At 38.3% G+C, this 25,184-nt stretch overlaps 1 protein-coding gene and 1 long non-coding RNA gene across 3 annotated transcripts in view; one reads left to right on the forward strand and one right to left on the reverse strand.

The window, feature by feature from the left end:
* LOC134810119 (uncharacterized) overlaps positions 1 to 25,184 on the forward strand; it is a 354,765-nt gene that overhangs the window by 24,755 nt on the left and 304,826 nt on the right. The gene's annotated exons all lie outside the window — the stretch shown is intronic.
* On the reverse strand, positions 1,336 to 15,351 carry NMUR2 (neuromedin U receptor 2). 2 transcript variants are annotated; one of them, XM_527091.8, is made up of 4 exons: positions 14,230 to 15,351; positions 7,844 to 7,928; positions 5,260 to 5,385; positions 1,336 to 2,294 (listed from the first exon to the last, which is right to left on the reverse strand). In XM_527091.8, exons 1-4 carry the CDS (start codon positions 14,953 to 14,955, stop codon positions 1,984 to 1,986), a joined length of 1,248 nt encoding a protein of 415 aa, XP_527091.3. In that variant the 5' UTR covers positions 14,956 to 15,351; the 3' UTR covers positions 1,336 to 1,983. The 2 variants fall into 2 exon arrangements, with proteins under 2 accessions (XP_527091.3, XP_009448283.3); XM_009450008.5 differs by lacking the exon at positions 5,260 to 5,385 and having other exon boundaries at positions 1,337 to 2,294.

Genomic DNA, 25,184 nt, shown 5'->3' on the forward strand with positions numbered 1-25,184 from the left:
TGGGGAATTCTTTTCAGAAGGTGCATTTTACATTGTCCAGATCCATCAGAGGAATCACTATCAATGGCAGCTACCATCTCATGGAAATGTGTTTCTCAGAGTTGAAATTATTCCTTGATCTATGGGCTTCAGAATGACTGTTGTGTTCACAGGCATGAAAACATTAATATCCTTGTACAATTCTATCCCAGCTCTTGGGTGAATAGGTGCATTATTCATAAGCAGTAATATTTAGAAAGGAATCTTTTTGTTGAGCAGTAGGTCTCAACGGTGGGCTTAAAATATTCAGTAAACCATGCTGTAAACAGATGTGCTGTTACCCAGGTTTTGTTTCCCCATTTGTAAAGCACAGAGTAGATTTAGCATAATTCTTAAGGGCCCTAGGATTTTCAGAATGGTGAATGAGCATTGGCTTCAACTTCAGGTCACCAGCTGCATTATCCCCAAACAAGAGAGTCAGCCTGTTCTTTGAAGCTTTGAAGTCAGACATTGACTTCTCTTCTTTAGGTATAAAAGCCTTAGTTAGATGGCATCTTCTTCCAAGATAAAACTGTTTCATCTGCATTAAAAATCTTTTTTGTTTTTCTGTAGCCAACTTCATCAATTATCTTAGCTGTAACTTCTGGATAACTTGCTGTAGCTTCTACATCAGCACTTGATGTTTCAGTTTGCACTTTTATATTATAGAGAATGACTTTTTTCTTTAAACCTCATGAACCAACCTCTGCTAGCTTCCAACTTTTCTTCTGCATCTTTCTCAGCTCTCTCTGTCTTCATAGAATTGAAGAGAGTTAGGGCCTTTCTCTGAATTAGGCTTTGGCTTAAGGGAATGTTGTGGCTGGTTTGATCTTCTATCCAGACCACTCAAAGTTTCTTTGTATCAGCAATGAGGGTATTTTGTTTTCTTACAATAATTTATGTGTTCACTAGAGTAGCACTTTTAACTTTCTTTAAGAGCTTTTCTTTTGTATTCAAAACTTGGCTAACAGCTACAAGAGGCATAGATAGCTCTAAGCCTATCTCAGTTTTTTTACATCCTCACTAAGCTTAATCCTTTCTAGCTTTTGATTTAAAGTGAGAGACTTGCCGCTCTTCCTTTCACTTACACTTAGAGGCCATTGTAGGGTTCTTAATTGGCCTAATTTTGATATTGTTTTGTCTCAGGGAATAGGTAGGCCCATGGAGAGGGACCAAGATGGGGAATGGCTGGTGGGTGGAATAGTCAGAACAACACAATATTTATTAAGCTCTCCATCTTCTATGGAAGCAGTTCATAGGTTTCCCAAAATAATTACAATAGTAATATCAAAGATCACTGACCACAGATCACCATAAGCACATGTAATAATAATCAAGTTTATTGTGAAAATTATGACAATTGATACAGAGACATGAAGTGAGCACATGCCTTTGGGAAGAAAGATGCCAGCAGATTTGCTCAACAGCATTGCCACAAACTTGCAATTTTTTTAAAAGTGCAATATTTGAGAAGCACAAAAAAATTCAGCACAATAAAACAAGTTATGCCTGTAGACTGCTGCCAAGGGACACTGATGTTGGCTTCTCACATCATATAAAGTAGAACAGCATGTACATGTCTTCCTTCTGTGGCTCACAGTGGCCATTGGTAGTAGGAGTGACAGCCTGACTCGGAACGTAGATGACTCAGGATGAACCATTTCCATTAATGGAAATTAATCAAGGTATAGGTCCCATGTCTTTCCAGTCACATTCTTGGCATGAACTAGTGAAGGGGCATGAGGCAGCTAGGATAGTGGAAAGATAACTAAAAATCAGGCAGTCCTGGGTTTTGAAACCAGATCTCTCAGTTTTCACGTTTATTTAAAAAAAAAAAAAACTAGCAATGGGTACATGAGTTGTAAGAGCCATTCTACCTCTCTAATATCATATGAGAAGGCATACATTATGGGATGTTCCTCTCTGAAGTTTTGAGGCATAGAGGAGAGTCAGCTCTGAAAGAATTCAGGTTTTGTTAAAGTGGCAGCTTTGATAGTTTCTTCTTGACATCTGTTCACTAGAGAGGGCTGTTGGGAGGGGCGAGTTGTGCACGGATGACTGACATGGGAACTGGGGACCTATATCTTCGGTCAGCTCCACAAAGTGGCATTCTGTCAGGAAGATGTTCTGCTGGGCAGGTGGCAACTGTAGGTCATGCTGGGAGTGCCACTGTTTGTGGAAAGAAGAGATCACATTCTGGAATGCTGCCTGGAAGCGGTGAGACAGTAGGTTATAGATAATGGGGTTGACAGCTGAGCTTAGGTAGAAGAAGACACCTGGAATGCAGGGGATTTAAAAAGATGTGCTGAGAAGAACTTAAGTGACCGGCATGAAGGAAGAAGCATAAATATTTACAAAGGCCTAGAATCCCTGTGATTGCCTCTTTTATAAGTGATAATACATACAAGCATCTAATTGAGAATACAAAATGCTCTGAATAGATCTTCCACCTGTGCACTTAGCCATCAAACACAAAGATTAAAGAGTCTTGGAGTAAGTTAGGCTGACATGGGATCTCTCTGAGATGTTCAGCAACTTTCTTTGATCACTACTTGTTTAATTAAAGAACGTGTTTCTATAACATGACTGAAAGATGCTTAAATATCAGAGGGAAGAGAAACGTTTCTATCTCATTGGAATTTTACTTAAATCTATAATTTGGAATTGCAAGTAGTGGAAGAAGGTAAATCAGCCAAGGCTTAGTTCCTGCTGAGACTCCTTATAATGCTAAGATAAGGCTTCAAAGAAATATTCCCTAGCGTGCTGTTCCTACCTACCCTTTTCCCTTGATGGTTCCTCCATCCTTTTGAAGAATTGTATTTTACCATTTATTTCCTCTACCAATTAACCTTCACATTGTCATTTTCCTGTTTGGAATACACTCTTCCTTTATTGCCTTTTTAAATTTTATTTCTCTAAAGCCCAAAATGAGCCCAAGTTTGGGAATCAGAGGACCTAGTTTCTGATCTTGGCCCTCTAATATCCTGTGGCCTTAGACAAACCCTGGCACTTCAGTTTCTTTCTCTGTAAAATGGGAATGTGATTTCCAGCCTAACCCACCTCCCTGGATTATTGTGAGGGTAAAGTTAAGATACCATCCACAGAGAGGTTGAGAATGGCTAAGAATGTAAAACAAGTGATGGGTAATATTGCCAACAGGTTCCTTGTTGTCCTTATTTGTGTGGTTCAGGACATTCAGAATGCTATATGCCTTGTTTACAGAATAAACATGGAAGAATATTAAAGGAGAATATTTCTATGCATTAATACTATTAGTTCATTCAAAAAATAAATATTGATTTAACTCTTATTATGTGCCATGAACTTCAAAGCACATTGGGAGGTAGTGAATTTAGACTTTGTTCTCCAAGATCTTGGAATGGTACTGCAGAGACAAGATTTATGGCTAAGTTAAATAATTAACAATACAAAAATACCAAGCAGTATCTGTTAAGAACAAATATGAGATAACAAATCATGCTATAGCAATTCACATAATAACAGAAACACAAGGACTGTGATAGTCATAAAAGATTTAGTGGGGGGTGATTGAACTCTAGCCAGGCCTCAAAATGGGTGAGAGATAGTTGAGGAAGATAGGAGAGGGTGTTGCAGGTACAGGGTATATAGCACGCACAAGTATTCGGGGGCAGGAATGGCCATATTGTGCAGGAATAATGTGCAGAACTCTCTAATTACCAATTTGATAAGTATATGGTCTATGAATAAAAATAATAAAAGTTGGAGGATTAAAAGGCAAGTTGGGGGTATTTTCTGTAGGGTTTAAGAGATTTAGATTTAATCTAGTGTGCTAATATAAAAGGGGAGAGATGGTATCTGAACAGGATCATGTCATTATTAAGGCTATAACTTGAAAATCTTAAGATAATTGCCTTGACGCATCCAGAGATTTGTAGTCAATTAGTCAAGTCTCATTTGACCTTGTAGTGCTTTCTCATTTATTTAAACATTTCTGTTTTCTGAAGATTAACCAAAAGGATAAACTAAGAGGTATACATATTTTTGAGCTTTGGTTGCAAATGGTTGAACAGGAAAGTGCTAATGTCCAGGAATAAGCTATACATTAGGCCTGCTGGGTACAAAAAAGAGGGTGACAGCAAATATATAGTATACACAATATTCAGTATAGATGTCATTGTTTCTGCTTTGTACACATCTGGAGCTTAACTTGTAAAAGGTGATCTTATCTTTCCTTTGCGGTGATGTCTTCAATAATCTAATGAGCCCATAGAATCAGCCGGTGACCAGGAGAGGTGGGGGGACAGAAGAGGTCTGAGCCTAAGGCTAACACTGAGTTAGCTGTCACTGACTGAGAAAGAAGAAACTAGGTGGTCATTCTCTGCTCCATTTTAGTAGAAAGAACACTGAACTTGAAGTTAGATGACTTGGGTGGGTTATTTGTTAGCTAAGTGCCTTAGGGCAAATCATTTCTTCTTGTGGAAGGGTTTTATTTTTGACTATACAATATTAATCATAATATCCACCTAATGACCTTGCGATGATTATAGAAAGATATACAGCAATTACAGCTTAAAGAGCTCTTTAATGTCTATTATCGCATTTGCTCCTTACCATCAGTCCATGGTTTGTCTACAGGAGGCTTTTTTTTTTTTTTTTTTTTTTTTTGCCATTTTACAGTTGAGGAAACTTTGGTGTGAAGGCAGCCACATTCTCCAGATCACTCAGAATAGCAATGGTGAAATTGGGTTGCAAATCCAGGTCATCTGACTTACTGACCTTTCCACCATGGTTTCCACAATATACTATGGTATCCTCAACAAGCAGAGTTACAGTAGCCTAAAAGGAGAACTTGATGACCTATTAATACCATTTGGTTTTCCTTCATGAGGATATAATACTTCCCAAAGGCAATATGAGATTTCAGGGACATGGGTGTTTACTAAATAAGAACCAACTTAATTGCATGGCCATTTGGAGGATAACCAAAGGAATCACTCCTTAACCATTTTCCTTCTGTAATCATCACAGTTAGACTTGAGGTTTTCCATAAAGTAGCCTTGAAAATAGTGATCTGGTATATATGTATTTGGAACAGTACCAAACATAATCAATCTCTGAATAAAAGAAAAATCAAATGTCTTCATTATAGCATGGCAGATCCCCGTGATAAATTGGAGTACTTAGGCGTCTAAGCAAGATGAAGAAGAAGCTGCTGTTACCTGAATACTAGTCATGCACCAAATCCAGCTAAGGTTTTACCTGACACCACATGGATGAGGTTGAACACAGCAGCCAGGGATTCAGTCCACTCCTCCACAAAGCTGAAGAAGAGTCGGTCAATGTGGAACGGGGCCCAACAGATAGCAAACACTAAGACCAAGACAACTGAAAATGGATGATAAATGGGAGACCAGAAGACAGTCTGTGCAAGGATAGGTATACAATGCTCATTCTGAGTCAATCATTTCTTCTGGCAGTTTTTCCCTTCAACTTTGTGAAGCTATAACAGTTATAGAGGCAAACTAGATCCCAAAGAGCCTCAGTACAAAACACTTAAAAGACAAGAATGAATTGTATAAGATCTAGGATCAGTTTTCCATAAGATTATACAAGATTTCTCATATCATGTAAAACTTTTTAGAACATTTAAAATAGTATTTAATTTATTTCAAAGTCCTGAAAACATCTTATTGTGAAAGATAAATAATAAACTGTTAAATGTGTATATAAATTCATCTTGTTGTTATAGGAATAATTAGAAGTTTCTCTGAATTCAATAATTTACAATTCTGCAATGGGTAGGCAAGGAGAAAGAAGATATCAAACAACCACAAGCATAATAGTATTTTACAAGAATCTTTTGATTGGAAGGGATGTGTCTGTCATATTATAAATTGCTACAGCACAGAATTCCTTCCCATCTCTTATTTTCACCTCCCAAAACAGAGACTGGTATTTCTGTAGTTTTTCTTTGGGGCATTTAAGCTCCACAAATTAAACACACACACAAACACACTTTTTTTTCCCTTTTGAAGTTATAAATACTTTACTTTGCTATGACATGACTCTTGGGATTTGCCTAAATATAATCTTTTGGGGCTAGGGGAGAGATAAGGGTATACATGAAACAAGATTAGCTGTGAGGTAACAGTTTTTGAAGCTGGGTGATGGGTACATGGGTATTCATTTTACAGTTTTCTGTACTTGTGTACAGATATGAAGTTTTCATAGTAAGCAGTATTATATGTGCATTTCCTGTTGGCATTAAACACATTCAGAGTAAGTTGTTTGCCTGTGTGGTATGGTTTCAAAGATAACTATAGGTTTCTACTGAATTTGCCAACCCAAGAAAAGTCCCTAATCTGTTCACTACTGCCTACAATTCCCTTTAATTAAAACTTTAATTCCTGACAGGCGTGGTGGCTCAGGCCTATAGTCCCAGCACTTTGGGTGGCCAAGGGGTGGATCTCCTGAGGTCAGGAGTTCAAGAACAGCCTGGACAAAAGCCTGTCTTTACTAAAAATACAAAAATCAGCCAGGTGTGGTTGCACACGCCTGTAATCCCAGCTACTCAGGAGGCTGAGGCAGGAGAACTGCTTGAACCTGGGAGGCAGAGGTTACAGTGAGCCGAGATGCCACTGCACAGCAGCCAGGGCAACAGGGCAAGACTCCATCTCAAAAACAACAACAACAACAACAGTAACAACAAACAACTTTAATTCCTGTTAAAGTTGAACCCCATCCCAACGCAAATACTTTACAGTGTATTCTGTTATTGTGACTTTAATATGAGTGAGCTTCATTTTTTTTTTTTTTTTTTTTGTGAGAGTAGATTATGACCAAGGAGAAAAAGGGAGGGATAATGAAGAAACTATGTTTCTTAATAGAGAAAGTCAAGTGCCAAGAGGAGCTAAAATATTTCCAAGAAGATAACTCTTAGAATCGAGAAGACCCACTTCAGGGACTTCACAGTTTATTTTTTGTTCAGAAATGCTGTATAGTTACAGTGAATGTTTCATATGCATATTAGCCTAGAGGATTCATTTCTTCTAAACTTTAGATTTTGATTTGCAAAATGTATTATAAATCTCCTTTCCCTCATCAGTAACTCTCATATAGTAGTGCTGCATCATATATTTTTATAACATTCTTTTGGGAGACTGTGGCTCAGTAAGTGAATTTTAAAAAAGATCTTATTTATTCAAAAGTATACTGTTTGAAACAAAGTTATACAATGTCATATGTGAAATGGCTACTTGGAGATGCTTGCCAGATGTTCTTAACCTGGAACTAAAAGATCCCATGGAGTCTATGAGTATCAGGGGTTGGTTCGTGACCTCGTGAGATGGATTGTAAAATCTTTTGTGTATGCATATTTGTTCATTTTTTTTTTTGGAATGGAGAGTCTACAGCTTTCATCATATTTTAAAAGAAATCCATAATACAAATAGGTTAAAAACCTGCTCATTTCACAGAGGGGGAAAGTGAAGCTCAAAGGCTGAGAAAGTGAATGTAGTTTACCAAGCACCACACAGAGTGTATGTCAGTGGATGAAACTGAGAGTGTTGTTTTGAGGGTTCAAAACCAAAAATGAAACAAAACACACAGGTCCTAGAAGCTTGAAGAAGCAAAGGAAGACAGGTCACCTAGCGTTGACATAGACCATTAAGGAGGTGTCTTCATTATATATCTCTCCCCTTTGCTCCTTGATCTTAATCTACTCTCATAAATACTCTGTTTCAGGATAAATTGGAACCTACCCCAGCAGCTTTTAGTTGGTACCAAATGTACCTCCTTTGCTCTTATGAACAAAACAAAACAAAAAACAAAATGGGGCACTTACACAGCATTTTGTTGACTGATTTTCTGCAGGGTCTTTGAATATTTGCATTCCCTTCATCTGCCTCAAGAGATTTGTCGTTCTTTAGCTGAAAGGGAAGTAAGTTGGGAGAGATAGTAAGAAAGAGAAACATTTTTCCTCCTGATAAAATCTGAGAAACATAACTCAAACACTCATTTTGAAGACAGAAGAACTGAGACCTAGAGAAATGTAAGACTATGTCAAATGTTTAACAGTATGTTGAAGGTGGAATTGGATTCAGGTCATCTACTCAACTGGATAAATGATTGTGGCCAAGTAATAGTGCAACCACTTTTCGTATACAGTTATGTGGAAACTTGGCTGTGTAGCATGTTAATAGGTGTTCCATGAAAAATGTAAAATTCTGAAGTTCAAGAAAAGTTAGAAAGGCTTCTCAATTCATTCATTCACTCATTCATAATTATTAGAAATCTGTTAAAGTGAAATCCTTCTGCTATGTGGTGGATAAGTAGTAGAAAACCAAAACAGGAATTCTTCTTGCCTCATCAGTATTTATTGTGGGTCTTCTCAGAGACTTAAATATGCTGATGGGCATTATGAATTTTCAAGGGGGATAGTGTATCAACTTTCCACTTAGCTCCCCTCTACCTTCCACACTCACATCACCTACTCATATCTTAGCCAAAAGGAAGATAGTGTTTATTTGAGTAAACAATATTTTCCCCCATCCCTTTTCAGTGGATTACCTTGTACCATCTTGACAAACACAAATTGGGAAATGTTGTTTTAATATTACAGTAATATTAATTACTGAAAAGTCTTATGTGTTTCTGAGTTAAGATGTTTAAAGTATATTCATCCTTGTTGGAAGATATGGAGATCCTTGATGTAACATTTGAAACTTTCAGCTATCAACACTACTTGTATGCACAATCTTCCTTGCTCAGTTCAAGTCCTGCCTGTTCCTGAAAGACTTTGATGACCACTTTAGCCCACTGTCTTCTCCTTCCTTTGAACTCCCACAGCACTGAAGATCTACATCATTCATCCAGTTGTGGAAGTTTTTCTCTTTATTTTACACATTTTTTAATTTGTGGGGATGTTTGGCCAAATAAAGGAAGCTTTAAGGACTCATGATAAAATACCATCAAATATCCAGAAATTAGTATAGTACATAGTGAATATATATTTGCCCATTGGTTCTCTAGCATTTACTTCTCTCTTCTCTTAATAATAGTACCCTAATTTTCCCTTAGGGAATGTACTCCTTCACCATTCTTAGTCTTTAATTTGTATAGAGGTGTCACTAAACTTCAGCTCCAGGTATAGTCCCTAAACAATTTAGCCAATCAACTTGTCCTATCCTCCAGTCACAATGATTGAATAATGCAGACCAATGAGATTTCAGATATTTGCTTGTGCTTCTGAAGATGCAAGTTTTCATTTATTTTTTATTGGGACTGCCAGAGGGAGTCCTTCTCTGCATATGAGGTCTGGAATTACAAACGTTATTTTTTTTCCACCACAAAGAAAAAATGCTTGGAGCCACCAAAGGATGACTGTGTGCAGTTTGAGGTTGAAACCAACACCATAGAAAAAAAGAGCAAAGAAACAGAAATAAAGTTAGGTTTATAATAAGATCTTGTGTTTTACTTAATTAATCTTCACCAAGAGCTAGCTCGGCTTCTGAACTTTTCATGTCTATGCTCCCTTTGGGATTTACCCAGGGTTGGAGTCTCTCATCGGCAGTGTAAAAAGTCCGGGCTAATTGATTGAAGCCATCAGGTGGAACGAAAATTTAACTTATTTTATACAGTCATGGCAGTAGATTAGAATCAATCTATTTAGTTACAGGTAGATAGATTCTAATTCAAGATAAGGAAGAAATTGTTGTGATTATGTGCAATAATGGAACAAACTGCTATAAGAAGCAATAATCGTCCTGGGCTGGATAGCATTTTGAAGGAATATTCCAGAAAAGGTATTTAAAATTAAATAGACTTGGAAGAGTGGGTCTTTAAAAGCTGCCTCGAAACTTCAGCAAATCCATATCCAGTCTGCCTAACAAACATATATGCTGCTTGCAGTTAGGTAGCACTCAGGACCACATAGGACCTCAAGAATCCTCTTGGATAATGTATAAACCTGGCCATTTGTCTCTTGAATATATCGGAGTGTTCTACATGTATCTGTGTCTTCATAAAGTAAAGGATTAAAGACTCTGTGAGATTAGGACTAGAAAGGAAAAATCTGAAGGTGAAAAGTATTATTAATGCAATAGTAAAACAAAATCATGCAGGTAGAGTGCTTATCTCAGTGCCTGGCACATGATACTCAGCAAGCTGTATATTACTGTTATTACAGTGATTCTGATTATTATCCAGAGTATACTAAAGAGACATCAGAAAAAATGATTTTTAAAAACTAGAGTTGTTTGTTTATATATGTGAGGTTACTTTTGTGAAGTACTGAGTCCCTTCTAGAAATTCTTTTCTCATGTTACCACTCGCTCACAAAGAGTGCCTGTACTGATACAAAGGAGGCAGAGAAGAAAAACACATTCAAGGTTAGAGCAATGTATCAAACTTCAAACTTTACTAACTCATCTTAGATTAAATCTATTAAAGGTTCTAATTACTTCATGCCATTTAAAGATTGTGGTTTTTACATTATGCAGTTATTCTATTATTTTATTTCAGTTCATAATCAAGAACAATAAAAAATATTGAGATATATTAGTCACTTCCTGCCTTGTGTTTAACAGTTCTCAATGGTAATTTCTCCACCCCAAGGAACAATTTTTAAAAAAATCAAACATCAAACAAGTAGTTCACGCAATTCTTTTATGAACAGGCTTCCTGTAGCAGCATAGTTTACACTAAAAAGAAAATCATGCGCTGATGAATTGTTGCTTATTTTGCAGCTTCCTTAGTTTATAATGACCTAACTAGCTAACTAGAGGAAGAGTGAAAAATTGATTACTTACATATGGTGTACATTGTTTCAACAGAATTTGGAGTGGTTGCCAGAATAGAATAGAATCAAAACAGTTAGTCTAGCCAATATTCAATGCTGCTTTATCGTTGAATAATTTCACTTCCCTACAGATGTTTAGTAAAGTAGATATTCAACCATTTGTTATTCTTCCCCACCCCAAAACTTTTATTTTACAACTCAGGTTACAAAAGGAGGAGTGAAAATTTGTGATTACTATTACTAAATATTGTGATTACTAAAAGTTGTGATTACCATTACTATATAGTGTGATTACTAAAAATTGTGATTACCTTCTTTAGCTACAGAAGAGCAAAGTGAAAGGGAGGTTCGCGAGGTTATTATTCAGGTTGATACATATGCTGATCAGTTGTTTATACTGCCTGAAAACACTCTACCAGATGTTCATTTATGTAGTTTGTGGGACTTAGTTTCAGAATACCAGATTATAATAGAGGTTTTGTGTAAATATCTCTGTAATCTTAACACAATCTATTTACTTAAAAAAATTAGTGCAACCCTGTGTTGGCATGGTTGAATTCTGCTGCAATTCATACATCCATCCTCATCAACTCAATCATGAATGCAGCATGCAGGAGATGTAAGAACTAAATCAGACTGTCACCAGAACTTCCTCCCAGATGTGGAGGGACTTGCCCTAGAATTGTCTATTTTCTATCTCTATAACTTTCAAAGCCTGGAGAACAGCTCAGTGGTGGCTGTGTCCTGGAATGATGCAGCGTGACTGAATGCCGAGCTGTGAGCACAGATATGGGTTTCCTCCTTCTCTGGTCCTGTGATTTCATCAGTCTTGGGCTTGCTGCCTTCTGAAAGCAGTGGGTCCCAGAGTCAATCACACCTTCAAACTTTCCAACAGAGTCAGTCACTTAACAATCATTAGGATTGCTTGGGTCTCTTTGAGATGATATTTCCAAGTCTTTGTTTTAAAGGTAGAGAAGCTAAAGCCCAGCAATGAAAGAAGTAATTTGGCCTCATTCATTCACTGAGCTTACAGTCTAGTTGGGGAGAAAACAATTAATTAAGGAATCCATAAGTATGGAAATATAAATTGTAATGAAGGAAAATCACGGAGAGCCATGAGCACCTACAACAGGAAACAGGGATGCTCAGGGAATCTGGGAGAGCTTCCCTGAGGAAGTGTGTTGAAGTATGACACAGAGAATAAATGAGGGTTAGAAAGGTAAAAGGGGGAGTGGTGGCAGACAGTAGGAACATTTCAGGCTACAGGTATAGTGTACATAAAGGCCCTGCGATCAGTGACACAGAATAGGGCCTACTTTTCCTGAGTTTCAGTATAGAGATTTTTAAATTCTTCTAGAAGTGACTTTGTAAGCGTTAGTTTCTTTCCTGGTGTCCTCTGGTACCCTGGATAACAGCTCATCCTTCCTGAAAACAGGCTGTCAAAAGTTGCATTACATACACAAAGCAAACCAGGGTGGTTTTTAAACTTTTGTCTGAGCTATCACTTACCTCCTGATACAAGGTAGCCATGGACTTTTGATAATAAAACACAATGAAACTGATTGTAACAGATTGGAAGAGGAACTGTGCATTTCCTACCCAAAGTTAAATATTTTTCCCAAACTGACCCAAAATAGGTGACTGTTTGGCATTGGATGAGGTAATACTAAGTGGGTGGGTATTTCTCATAAGACTTTCTTTGGAGTTGTATAGAAGTCTTTTCCCCGCAGTGAGATGTGCAGGACATTCTTAAGACATGGCTGTGAGCTAGTGCGGGGTGGGACATGTCTCTGGGAATACAGGTGCTAGCCCTCCAGGAGGGGACTGGCACAGCTCTCTGCCTAATTAGATTTACTCTTGTGCCCAGATGTCCGTGACACTTAGAATTTGTTCTTCCTACTTAGACCTCGCTATTCACCTTAGGGACAATAGGTATTCAAAAGGACTACCATTGGGCACTCGCTTCTGACAATCAGCTTCTCAGAGATGGACTGAAATAGGAGTATATTAGTTGTCACGTAAAGTGTGATGTCAGAGCCATCTCAAAGCAAATGATGTGAATGTGATATCTGTTTGTCCTGTCATTTAAAACTCACGTTGCTTCAGCTCACAGGTGTTTTTTTTCTTTTTTTAAAGGAATAATAGTCTGTTAGAGCTAGAGGGGACATAGATAGGATCTGATGTGACCTTTTCATTTTATACATGGGAAAACTAATTCCGGGAGAATTATGTGGCTTGCCTAAAGGCATATTATATGTCAGCTGTAGATCTGGGAGTCTAAATGGTCTCGTAACTGTTTACTACACAAGCTATAATACCTCCCTTAAGTGGGTGTAAAATTGTCATTGTCAAGAACTTTTCTCTTCATGAATTTGGGTGCAGAATATACCAGAGAGGAATTATATAGACTAATTCCTACCCTTATTAAAAATAGTTTATCTCAGCTAATTTAGACACCCCCCTTCTGAAAAAGAAATCAGTTTACCACCATAAACATAGGAAAAGAACCTCTAATTATATATGTTGCAAAATAAGTGATATCTTTTTCTTAATTTCAGATAAGCTCTTATTCACATTTTTTCACTCTATCTCATGTGCTGTTTACTTCCTTATCTCTCAATCTGCACCTGCTCAAAAGAAGCTCAAGTTATCTCAGTCATGTCATTAATATATATGACTATATATTATATATAACTATATATTATATATGACTATATATTATATATAACTATATATTATATATGACTATATATTATATATAACTATATATTATATATATGACTATATATTATATATGTAACTATACATATAATATATATAGTTTTATTTTATTTTGTTTCAACCTCATTTTAATGAAAGGGTCGGAGCAACCACAGGAAATGTCTGATTTTAAAACTGAATACCTATCTTGGACTACAAAATAGGCAGGGATAGTTTGTGTTATACTCAGACCAAGTTGGTGTAGAGGAAAATCTCAATGCAGGCAGTGGCCAGGGGCTGGAAAGTGACAACAGGATGTGGAGAAGTCTCTCAAAGTGTGGCCACCTCACCACAGATCACCTGATGTGCTTATTTAAAATGAGGCTCCACCTCAGACCTTCTGAATCCCATTTTCCTGGGGGTGAGGTATGCATATTGCTCCCAAAGTAAGTTTTCTGCATGATTCTTAGGAACATTTAGATACGAGAACCCCAAGAATAGAGGGAAGAAAAATAGAAGACGAGCTAAAGGAAATGATAAATAGTTGTGGTTACCATTCATCTCATTTGAGGCAAGTCCTTTGAAGTCTCAATTTCCCATCTGAGCTCATTCTATTTTCCCTCTGTTCCCTTCCATTTCTGAATTTCCCCAATTCTAAGTTTTTCTCTGAACTTTGAGCCTGTGAAAAAAGAAGGGATGCTGCCTCAGGCCACCCCAGCCTAGATACTCACTCTGAGTGCCATGAGGTAGTAGAGGACACTGATGACAGTCATTGGGAGGAGGTAGAATAGGAAGGAGGTGACCTGGATGATGAAATTGTAGATCCACATGGGCTTGATGACCGTACAGGTGGCCGAACCTGGGACCAAGGACCCATTGGAGAAGTAGTGGAACTTGATGCCATGGATGCTGGTGTTGGGCAGGGAGAAGAGCACGGAGAAGCCCCAGACGATGCCGAGGATCCTGAGGGCCCGGCGCCGGGTGCTCTGCAGTTTGGCGCGGAACGGGTGTAGGATGGCCACGTAGCGCTCCACGCTGACGGTGGTGATGCTGAGGATGGAGGCGAAGCACACGGTCTCAAAGAGGGCCGTCTTGAAGTAGCAGCCCACGGGCCCGAACAAGAAAGGGTAGTTGCGCCACATCTCATAGACCTCCAGGGGCATTCCAAGGAGCAGGACCAGGAGGTCAGAGACCGCCAGGCTGAAGAGGTAGTAGTTGGTGGGCGTCTTCATAGCCTGGTGCTGCAGAATCACCAGGCACACCAGGACATTGCCAATGACCCCCACCACAAAAATTGGCACATACACCACAGACACGGGGAGGAAGAAGTGGCTGCGCCGAGGTCCGCAGAGGAAGGCCAGATACTCCTCGGTGCTGTTCAGGTGTTTCTGGAATGGATCTTCTAGTTTCTGCTGGTAGATCCAGGAAGCATTCTGAAGTTTTTCCATCCCTGACATTAAAATCCAAGGCCTGAGCCTCCCCTGGTACAAGGCTCTGTTTCAAGCTGAGCCAGGAAAAAAAAAGAAAAGAAAAGAAAAAAGGGAAAAAAAAAAAAAAGAGAAAGCAGTCACGAAAATCACAGGCTTCGTAAGGAAGGCTGGGAGAGAGTGAGTGTTTCACCCTCCAGGTTAGGCTGCCTGGACCGCCGATCCCTTTTGAAGAGCCCCGGAGACACAAGCCCCTCCCCTTGACAGGCTGAGGGCCAATGAGAGTGTGTTAGGCTGCACTGGAGGAGAGGGGTGCTGGCTTCGAGTCAGGAAGCAGGGGAGGAGGCAGAGACCTCTCCCTGAATGGGAAGGAGCTGGGAAGGCAGAGCTGACACAAAAGAAGCCACTCGAACTTCATGGATGGGCACTTTGAGCAATGCAGGTTGCAAAGTTGTGGGAATCTGGGTAGACATAGAAATTAAAGTTGCAGGGCCATGGGCAAAAGAATACCAATCTCCACTAACCCTTGTCAGCCGTACAGCATGATGAAAATAGGAGATCAATAGATTTCTCAAGTTATCTTGTTCCACTGGAAATTCAGGGTTCTCTGGGGATTAATGTGATAACATGATTAATGTGACTTTTTGGTTTTGACTGCATCAACGATAGAATCCAAAGCCTGAAAGGGCGCATGCACAGTGCCTAGCCCTGACTGCTAACTGACTCTTCAGTCTCAGCAGAGCTTTGCTGTAAGCAAAAGGCAAATGGACTTCAGAATTAGGAACACTCATAGAAATTTAGGAAAGTTGGCACAGTTACCCAAACTCTTAGAGGCTCATTTCCTTATCTGCATCATTAATTCGATTGCGTTCCACAATAACTTCTTGAGGACTCACTATTTGCCAGGGAATGTTCTAAGCTTTGTAGAAACATTAGTGTACAAGCAAGACAAGGTCTCTGCCCTAGTGGAGCTTTTCTTGCAGTAGGGAATTCTGAAAACACACAAGCAAATGAATAAATTAATAATATAATTTCAGATAGTAATTGATAAATAATTATTTATCAAGGATGGTGAAAGAAAACGTCTCAGGAGATGTCACTTTAGCTGAGGTCTGAATGATGAAGTCAGTCATGAAAGAGCTAAGGGAAGTGTATTACTCAGCAAAAGTAATAGCAAATGCAAAGGTCCTGAGGCAGAAACAAGCTGGATAGGTTTTAAAAATTTCAGGAAGACCAGAATAACTGGAATTTAATAAGTGGTCAGCAAAGTATGAATGATTAGATTGAAGTGGCTGGCAGGTACAGGTTCATGTAAACTCTTATAGGCCATGGAAGAGAGTTTAGCTCTGATTCAAATGGCAGGGAGAAGTCTTTAAAAGATTTTGCACTGGAGAATTAACGAGGGAGAAATTTTAACAGAAGGTAGGTAAGAGGCTAGTAAGACATAGTAGTGGCTTGGATTCTATGAGCAGTGGAGTTGAGAGATTTCTTTGGATTTAGGAATATTTTTGCAGGAGATAATACCTTTTATGGTCATTGAGAAGACTAAATTAAATTATATATAATGAAGCAACTTATACTTAAGAGATGCTCACTAAATGTTAATTTTTTCCCTTTATTTGTTAAATCAGATTATGATGTTAAAAATTAGAGAGGGAAAGTGACTTGTCCAAGAATAAGTCATCTCTCAAGTTAAGATAGTTTATACTGCTGTAACAAATGATTGACATATCTTGGTGGTTTAAAACAATACAGATTTATTTCTATTGTACTTCAAATGTATTGAGGGTCTGTCTCATGCTATACTCACTCATAAACCTAGGCTGATGCAGTGGTCACTCTCTGAAATTTTGATTATCATTGTGATAGAGGAAAAGAGAGCTCTGGATGGTCTTAAGTAGGTAATTATAGGCTCTAGCCCAAAAGTAAGTAACTCATTGCCAGTTTTTCTCACAGCTCATTGACCAAGGTTAATCATATGTACCCATTCAACTACAGCAGGGTCAGGAAGTGCTGTCTTAGCATGTGCACAGAAGATGGAAAAGTAGGAAAAATTGGTGAATAACATTAATAATAATTACAGACATGTAATAGGTATTGCAGAGCCAGAATTAGAGCCCTCTAGTTAAAGGCAAGTTTTGATGTTAAAATCACTATTTACAAACTTTAACGTATTTTTCTAATGAAATAGGAAAAGTTTAATGAGAATATCTTATTTAGATGTAAGGATCGTTATAAGGGTGCACAGTGGCAGACTATAAACTTAGCGCTGAGGAAGATGGAAAATATTCTTTCTTTTAACAAAAATATTTTTCCATAAGTTATTGGGGTACAGGTGGTATTTGGTTACACAAGTAAGTTCTTTAGTAGAGATTTGTGAGAACCTGGTGCACCCATCACCCAAGCAGTATACACTGTACCATATTTGTTGTCTTTTATCCCTCACCCGCCTCCCTCTCTTCCCCTAAAGTCCCCAAAGTCCATTGTATCATTCTTATGCGTTTGCATCTTCACACCTTAGCTCCCACATATCAGTGAGAACATATGATGTTTGGTTGTCCATTCCTGAGTTACTCCACTTAGAATAATAGTCTTTAATCTCACCCAGGTCATTGCAAATGCTGTTAATTCATTCCTTTTTATGGCTGTGTAGTATTCATATATATGTATGGAAATATATTTATGTATTATATATCCATATATGGATATATATTTATATATTATATTTATATTATATTATATTATATATTATATTGTATATTATATATAATATTATATTGTATATTATATATAATATATAATATTATATAGTATTTATATATGATATATCCATATATATGGATATATAGGATATCCATATATGATATATCCATATATATCAATATATATCAGAGTTTCTTTATCCACTCACTGATTGATGGGCATTTAGGTTGGTTCCACAATTTTACTGTTGCGAATGTGCTGCTATAAACAGGCATGTGCAAGTATTTTTTTCGAATAATGACTTCTTTTCCTCAGACACCCAGTAGTGGGATTGCTGGATCAAATGGTAGATCTACTTTTAGTTCTTTAAGGAATCTCCACACTATTTTCCATAGTGGCAGTACTAGTTTACATTCCCACCAGCAGTGTAGAAGTGTTGCCTGATCACCGCATCCACATCAACATCTACTGATTTTTGATGCTTTGATTATGGCCATTCTTGCAGGAGTAAGGTGGTATCACACTGTGATTTTGATTTGCCTTTCCCTGATTATTAGTGATGTTGAGCATTTTTCCATATGTTTGTTGGTCATTTGTATATCTTCTTTTGAGAATTGTCTATTCTTGTTCTTAGCCCACTTTTTGATGGGATTTTTTTTTTTCTTACTGATTTGTTTGAGTTTGTTGTAGATTCTGGGTATTAATTCTTTGTCAGATGTATAGATTGTGAAGATTTTCTCCCACTCTGTGGGTTGTCTGTTTACTCTGCTGACTGTTCCTTTTGCCGTGCAAAAGCTCTTTAGTTTAATTAGCTCCCAGCTATTTATCTTTGTTTTTATTGCAATTGCTTTTGGGTTTTTGGTCATGAATTTCTTGCCTAAGCCAATGTCTAGAAGGGTTTTTCCAATGTTATCGTCTAGAATTTTTATAGTTTCAGGTCTTAGGTTTAAGCCCTTAATCCATCTTAGTTGATTTTTGTATAAGGTGAGAGATGAGGATCCAGTTTTATTCTCCTACATGTGGCTAGCCAATTGTCCCAGCACCATTTGTTGAAAAGGGAGTCCTTTCCCCCACTTTATGTTTTTGTTTGCTTTGTTGAAGATCAGTTGGCCATAAGTATTTAGGTTTATGTCTGGATTTTCGATTCTGTTCTTTTGGTCTTTGTGCCTATTTTTATACCAGTACCATGCTGTTTTGGTGACTATGGCCTTATAGTGTAGTTTGAACTCAAGTAGTGTGATGCCTCCAGATTTATTCTTTTTGCTTAGCCTCTCTTTGGCTATGTGGCTCTTTTTTGGTTCCATATGAACTTTAGAATTGTTTTTTCTAATTCTGTGAAGAATGATGGTGGTATTTTGATGAGGACTGCATTGAATTTATAGATTGCTTTAGGCAGTATGGTCATTTTCACAGTATTGATTCTGCTCTCCATGAGCATGGGATGTGTTTTCATTTGTTTGTGTCATTGATGATTTCTTTCAGCAGTGTTTTGTAGTTCCGTAGTTTTTTTTGAGACAGATTCTCACTTTGTTGCCCAGGCTAGAGTGCAGTGGTGCAATCTCGACTCACTGCAATCTCTGCCTCCTGGGTTCAAGTGATTCTCCTGCTTCAGCCTCCCAAGTAGCTGGGACTACAGGCATGCACCACAGTAGCTCCCAAGTAGCTGGGACAACAGGCATGCACCACAGTAGCTCCCAAGTAGCTGGGACTACAGGCATGCCTGGCTAATTTGTATATTTTTAGTAGAGATGGAGTCTCGCCATGTTGGCCAAGCTGGTCTTGAACTCATGTCCTCAAATGATCCACCCACCTTGGCCTCCCAAAGTGCTGAGATTACAGGTGTGAGCCACCGTGCCCAGCCAATATTTCTTAATATATGAGGCAACAAATCTACAATTCAAAGGCATTTCCACATTGTGACAGGGTAGGTCTAATCAAACAGGATGATGTCTAGTACAGAATGTAGTAGCAGGCTCAATGCAGGGAGATGCTATAGAAGTAATAAAGGCATGGACTGCAGCGTAGCTTTGGGATTCAAATCTTGGTTCTGCCTCCTACTAGCTATGTGACCATAAGGAACATAATTAAACTCTGTAAGCCTCAGTTACTCCATCAGCAAAATGAGTAAAATAGCAGTATTGCTTTACAGGATTTCTAGGAGAATTAAATAGTTCCCGGTAAAATATTCAGTGTAAATTATTTTAAATAACATAATATTTAAATAAGTATTTAATAATAGGATATGCAATTGAATAATAATGATAGTTTAATAATGGGGATGTCTTTCTTTTTATTGGGGTCAGAAAGACTATTACAAGATTTAAAAACTGGGAGATGTGCTTGGAGCTGCTAAAATGAGGAGTACTTCCAGCTTTTAATTAACTTTTAGTGCAGTATAGCAAGTCAGAATAGCTGCTAGGAAAGTATATAGACATCTGTTCCCCAGGTCACCAAGGTTTGCACCTGTACTTACCAACTATGTGAAGATGGTGAGAATAGCAAGGGGCTCAATATCTTGTAGGTAAGATTTGACGCAAGTGAAAATGTTTGCCTGAAGAAGACTCAGAGGAAAAAAGTGGGGCATGAGGATCACTTTCAAATATTTGAAAAAATATTTGGGTGACACCCATGGACAGAGGGGGAACTAATATTTAGAAAACCTCAAAGAACAATAATTTAGAGTCAATTCCACTGAGATTTCCTGACAAGTGAAGAGAGAACCTCTCAATTGTTCCCCTGAAAAATAAGAAATCAGTATTTATCCACCAATTTCTGTCCCCTATTGTTTGAGGTTTGCTCCTGGGGCAATAACTCCCCTGTATCCCTGGGCTATTCTTGCTCATGGATTGCATAGGCTTCCATGTGTCAGGGAAGGCTATGGAGTAGAAAAATAGAAATGTGGCATAGACTTATGATGCAACCCTATCAGCCTGGGTAAGTCTGAGCTTGCAAAGGGCCTTCCTTCCCAGCTGTAGCTAAAACCACGTGGGCCAAGGGATTATGATTTAGGAGTACCAGTAGCATTTTCTAAAATCTATAAAATAAAAAACAATAACACTAGATAACATCTGTTGAACATTTATTCTTTCCAGTCTCTGTTGTAAGCTTTTACATGTATCAGCACATACAATCTTTACAATACTGCCTACGAGGTAGGCTGTTTGTTTATCCCTGCCATTAGAAGCATATGCAGATTACGGGAATAGTTGAAACTCACGTAGTATATCAGTCATTTGGGTTAGGTTATGTTTCAGTAACAAAAATTTCCAAATTTTTGTAGACTAAAATAAAGGTTTATTTCTTGCTCATTCTACATGTCATCAAGGGTTGTCCAGTAGCCTCGGTCCTACACTGATCTCACATTGGAATTCAGGCTCCAACTGGTGTTTTTACAATTCCCAAAGGAGGATTCCCAAGGGGACCCTACTTAAATGTTCTGCCTAGGAATGACAGAGATCACTTCCATTCACATCTGAGGGCTAAATCAAGTTACATGGGAAATCCTAATTCCAAGGAGGGCACAAAGAACCATCTCACTATGTGCTTAGGAGGAGAAAGCCAAAACTACTTGGTAAATAGAATTAATGACTATATGTTGCGCTCCTCTGGACACAAACATTCTTTCTTGCAGGCAAAAGACTCTTCTGCCTTCTCTATTGCAGATACCCCAACATTCCTAGCCCAGTCACAGCTGCAAGTTAAAAATCCAGGATCTCTGGAGAACATCCAAGATGTTCTTTATAGCAGAAAATAGAACAGTATTCTCTCTGTCACATCCATATGAGGATCCTCTCATTCCAGAGACCTATAAACTAAAAGGGCAAGTTATTAGTTTCCCACATGGACACTTCCAGCTTCTAATAATACTTTTTTATTTGCCCATTATCTGGCCCCTAGACAAATGCCGTATACTTTAGAGTTCTATAGCAATGCTCCACTTTCAGATCCAGTTTTGAGTCAGTAACTTGGACTAGATTTTGCTGAGGTAACAACCCCAAACTCTCAGTGACTTTAAACAACAAAGGCTTTTTTTCGCCTGTGTCAATTGTGGCTGGGAAGGGAAACTTTTATGTTACACTGTCTTCATCTGGGATAATATGGAAAATTCCACCACCTGAAGGAGAGTAAAAAAAACTCCTGGGAAGATGTGACCATGGGGGTGTTGGCTTCTCAATCCTATCTTTCCAAGGGACTTCTCCTTGTGCTTTAGCATCTAGCACTATTCTGGGTAATGAGGATTTACTCAGTAAAGGGAATATAAATGAAGAGGCCTTGTAGCAACTAGATTGGATATAAGGCAACCACATTTGTCAAAGGAATAATTAGGCAAATCATCATCATCTTATAAGAAAGTTTTTCTTTTATAGACACTAACAATGTGAAGAAATTTTCTAGAAAGTTCTGTTAGTAGGAACAGAACTTTGATTCAGAGGCATAACATTCCAGCTCTCTTCAGCATTGGCATCCCAGGGAGTTAGGAAATGCTCATGTGACCTTGGATAACAACAATGAAAATAGAGTGCCTAGAACAAGGGGAGTTATCTTCAGTTCTGTTATGCACCAGAACAAGACTATGTGCACTAGTTTGAGCAGACAGACACTAGTGGCATTGAGGATCTTTTCATATATCTATTGGCCATTCGTACATCTTCTTTGGAGAAATGTCTATTTGTGTCCTTCGCTCATTTTTTAAAATGTTTTTCCTCATCACTAAATTGAGAGTATTTTTTATGAAAGCTAAGGTCCTGTCTATGTTCCAAAAATATCAGTGGCATTTGGCTAATCACAGTAATTCTTCCACCCTGATGATCAATCTAGTGTTTTTTAAATGAGGCCTAGTGGGTCTGTACTCTAGCAGAGTTATAGGAGACAAAGGAGAAAGATCCTTGATTTAGATTAATTTTTATAGATACTTCTGTGCCTTCACAGTTTCCCAGAAAGTCAGGGTGAACTTTGTGGCAAGAGATGTCACATATCCACAATGAGAATCATGGGTGGCTGTTGATTTCTTTCTGAACTCTTTGATGGAAATAGAGTCAGTTTCAGCTCCAATCTCAATGGCTTTTATTGATTTAAAACAGAGAATGACTAAGGGTGCTTAAAACACTAGCAGATGGAAGCTTTGGTAATTATTTCTTTATGAAAGTGGATACCTGAGTCGCATCTAGAATACACAGTTTGCTCTGTAGATCAGAACGTGACTCAGTAAAGACAGCTCCTCACTAGTGGTATTATTTAAAAGGAGAAAAATCCTCCATTGTCTAAAATTTCCTGCCCCAGTTGTGCTTGAAATCTTATTATTTCTTTAAGCATCTCTTCTCTGTGAGGGAAAATCATCATCAACAATGCCAGCTTCCATGATCGACTGGCACTGAGCTAAGTGCTTTGTTTGTATTCTCTAATTTAATCCTTGCAACAACCCAAAGAGGAAGTATTTTTATTACCCACATTTTACAGATGAGAAAAGCCAGGATTTAGAAAGGTTACATGCTTCACAAACTCACACAGTTAATTTTCATCAGTGCCACAGTACTTGTACAGGACCTGACCACTTGCTGTCTGAATGCAGAGCCTTTGCAGTGAGTTACGGCTCAGAATCACCATGTCACAAAAGCTATGCTATTTTCACATAAATTACTGAGTCATGCATTTAAGGGGTACCTACATTTAAACGGAGTATTCCTACAGATACAATATATTCACCCAAGGGTCAGTCCATAGCTGACATGTACTCAGTTCTGGGATTCACAATGTAAGGGACTTTTCCATTTAAATTACAAAATAAAATTTTATGCACTCAAGTTAATAGAACTTGTCGAAGTATTTTGCACTGAAGTATTTACACCAGAACAGATTGTAAATGTACACAGATTGTTCTCGTGTAAATTAGCTCGCAGGATAAAGTAAGTGGCAATTTTTCATATTAGTATTATTTATATAATAAGGTTACCTATAGATAACACCAGTGTGCCAGGCATGGTGAAAGGTATTTTGAACAAAAATAGTCAGGGTATGGTTATGACTTAGACTAATCAACTAATCATATAATAATGTAAAATTATAGCAGGGTCACGCAAGAGAGGTACTTTATTAGGAATGCTATGAGATGTGATCTAGAGCAGAGATTAGAGAGTAGAAACTCACAACATGAAGCATTGGAGGTAAGAGTTGGAAGAGGAGCATTCCAGGCAAAGCAAAGAGTGTGTGCAAATGTCCAGGGAGGGAAGAGAGGTTGGTACCCATGAGGAGGAGGTGTGGAGGCCACTGTGAGGCAGGAGATTAGGGTCTGGAGGCAGGGAACCTAAGGCCGATTCATGCTGACTTCCTAGAAATAAATCAAAAGGAAAACCCCAACTTTCCACGCCTAAGTATCAAAAGGACCACAGGTTATGCCCTTTGCAACTCCCCTTTTTCTGCATGGCAGATGAAAAACTGAAAGTACCTCTGATTGGTCTTCTCCCACAACCAATCAGGCTGGTCTTGGGCCAAGTCTTTATTTAGAGGAGTATAACTTTGTGACTTCACTTCAGCCTCTGAGTGGTCACTTTCCACAACCAGTCAGAATGATTGTAGGCCACTACTTAATTTACGTAGGGTGTACACCAAGTAACTAGTGGGAAACCTCTAGAGGGTATTTAAGCCCCAGAAAATTCTGTAACTGGGTTCTTAAACAACTATGCTCAGTCGGGCTCCCACCTTGTGGAGTGTACTTTTGTTTTCAATAAATCTCTGCTTTTGTTGCTTCGTTCTTTCCTTGCTTTGTTTGTGCATTTTGTCCAATTCTTTGTTCAGGATGCTAAGAACCTGGACACCCTCCACAGGTAACAACTGAGCCTGGGGAGCATGCTGTGAGATCAGGACCATGCAGAGACTTGTAGGCCATACTAAGGCCTTTGCTTTTGTTTCTCTTTGCTATTAAAGAAGCCAATGAAACATTTTAAACAGGGGAAAGACATGATTTTCAAAAAGATCCCTCTTGGCTGCAGGGAGAAAATGAATGGAGGTGGGAAAGATGAGGAGATATAGGCTATTTCACTAGTCTAAATAAGGGATAACAGTCACTTGGGCTTAGATAGTGACAGTAGAGATGGTGGGAAGAGATAGAAAGAAAATAAAGGCAGCAGGACTGCCAAATATCTAGGCCTCACACTTACTGGCTGTGTGACCTTGAGCAGATGCTTAACCTCTCTGAGTCACTATTTCTACCCCTTTAAAAATTGGAGCAACCTTCAGCTGACAAACAAATTGAGCTAAGTTTCAGGATAAAAAAATCAATGTAAAAAAATTACTAGCATTTCTAAACACCAACAACAGCCAAGCCGAGAGCCAAATCAGGAATGCAATTGCATTCACAATTGCCACAGAAAGAATAAAATACCTAGGAATTTAGCTACCTAGGGAGCCGAAAGATCTCTAAAATGAGAATTCCAGAGCACTGCTCAAAGAAATTAGAGATGACACAAACAAATGGACAAAAATTCTATGCTCATGGATAGGAAGAATCAATATCATTAAAATGGCCGTATTGCTCAAAGCAATTTACAGATTCAGTACTA

This window comes from Pan troglodytes, chromosome 4 (genome assembly GCF_028858775.2).
Source record: "Pan troglodytes isolate AG18354 chromosome 4, NHGRI_mPanTro3-v2.0_pri, whole genome shotgun sequence".
Lineage (NCBI taxonomy): Eukaryota > Metazoa > Chordata > Mammalia > Primates > Hominidae > Pan > Pan troglodytes.

Coding starts and splice junctions, on each gene's coding strand:
- NMUR2 (XM_527091.8), bottom strand. CDS start 14,955: ATGTCAGGGATGGAAAAACTTCAGAATGCTTCCTGGATCTACCAGCAG. Junction 5,386..7,843: donor ATCAGTCAACAAAATGCTGT/GTAAGTGCCCCA, acceptor ATCCATTTTCAG/TTGTCTTGGTCTTAGTGTTT. Junction 2,295..5,259: donor CCTCATCCATGTGGTGTCAG/GTAAAACCTTAG, acceptor CCTGCATTCCAG/GTGTCTTCTTCTACCTAAGC.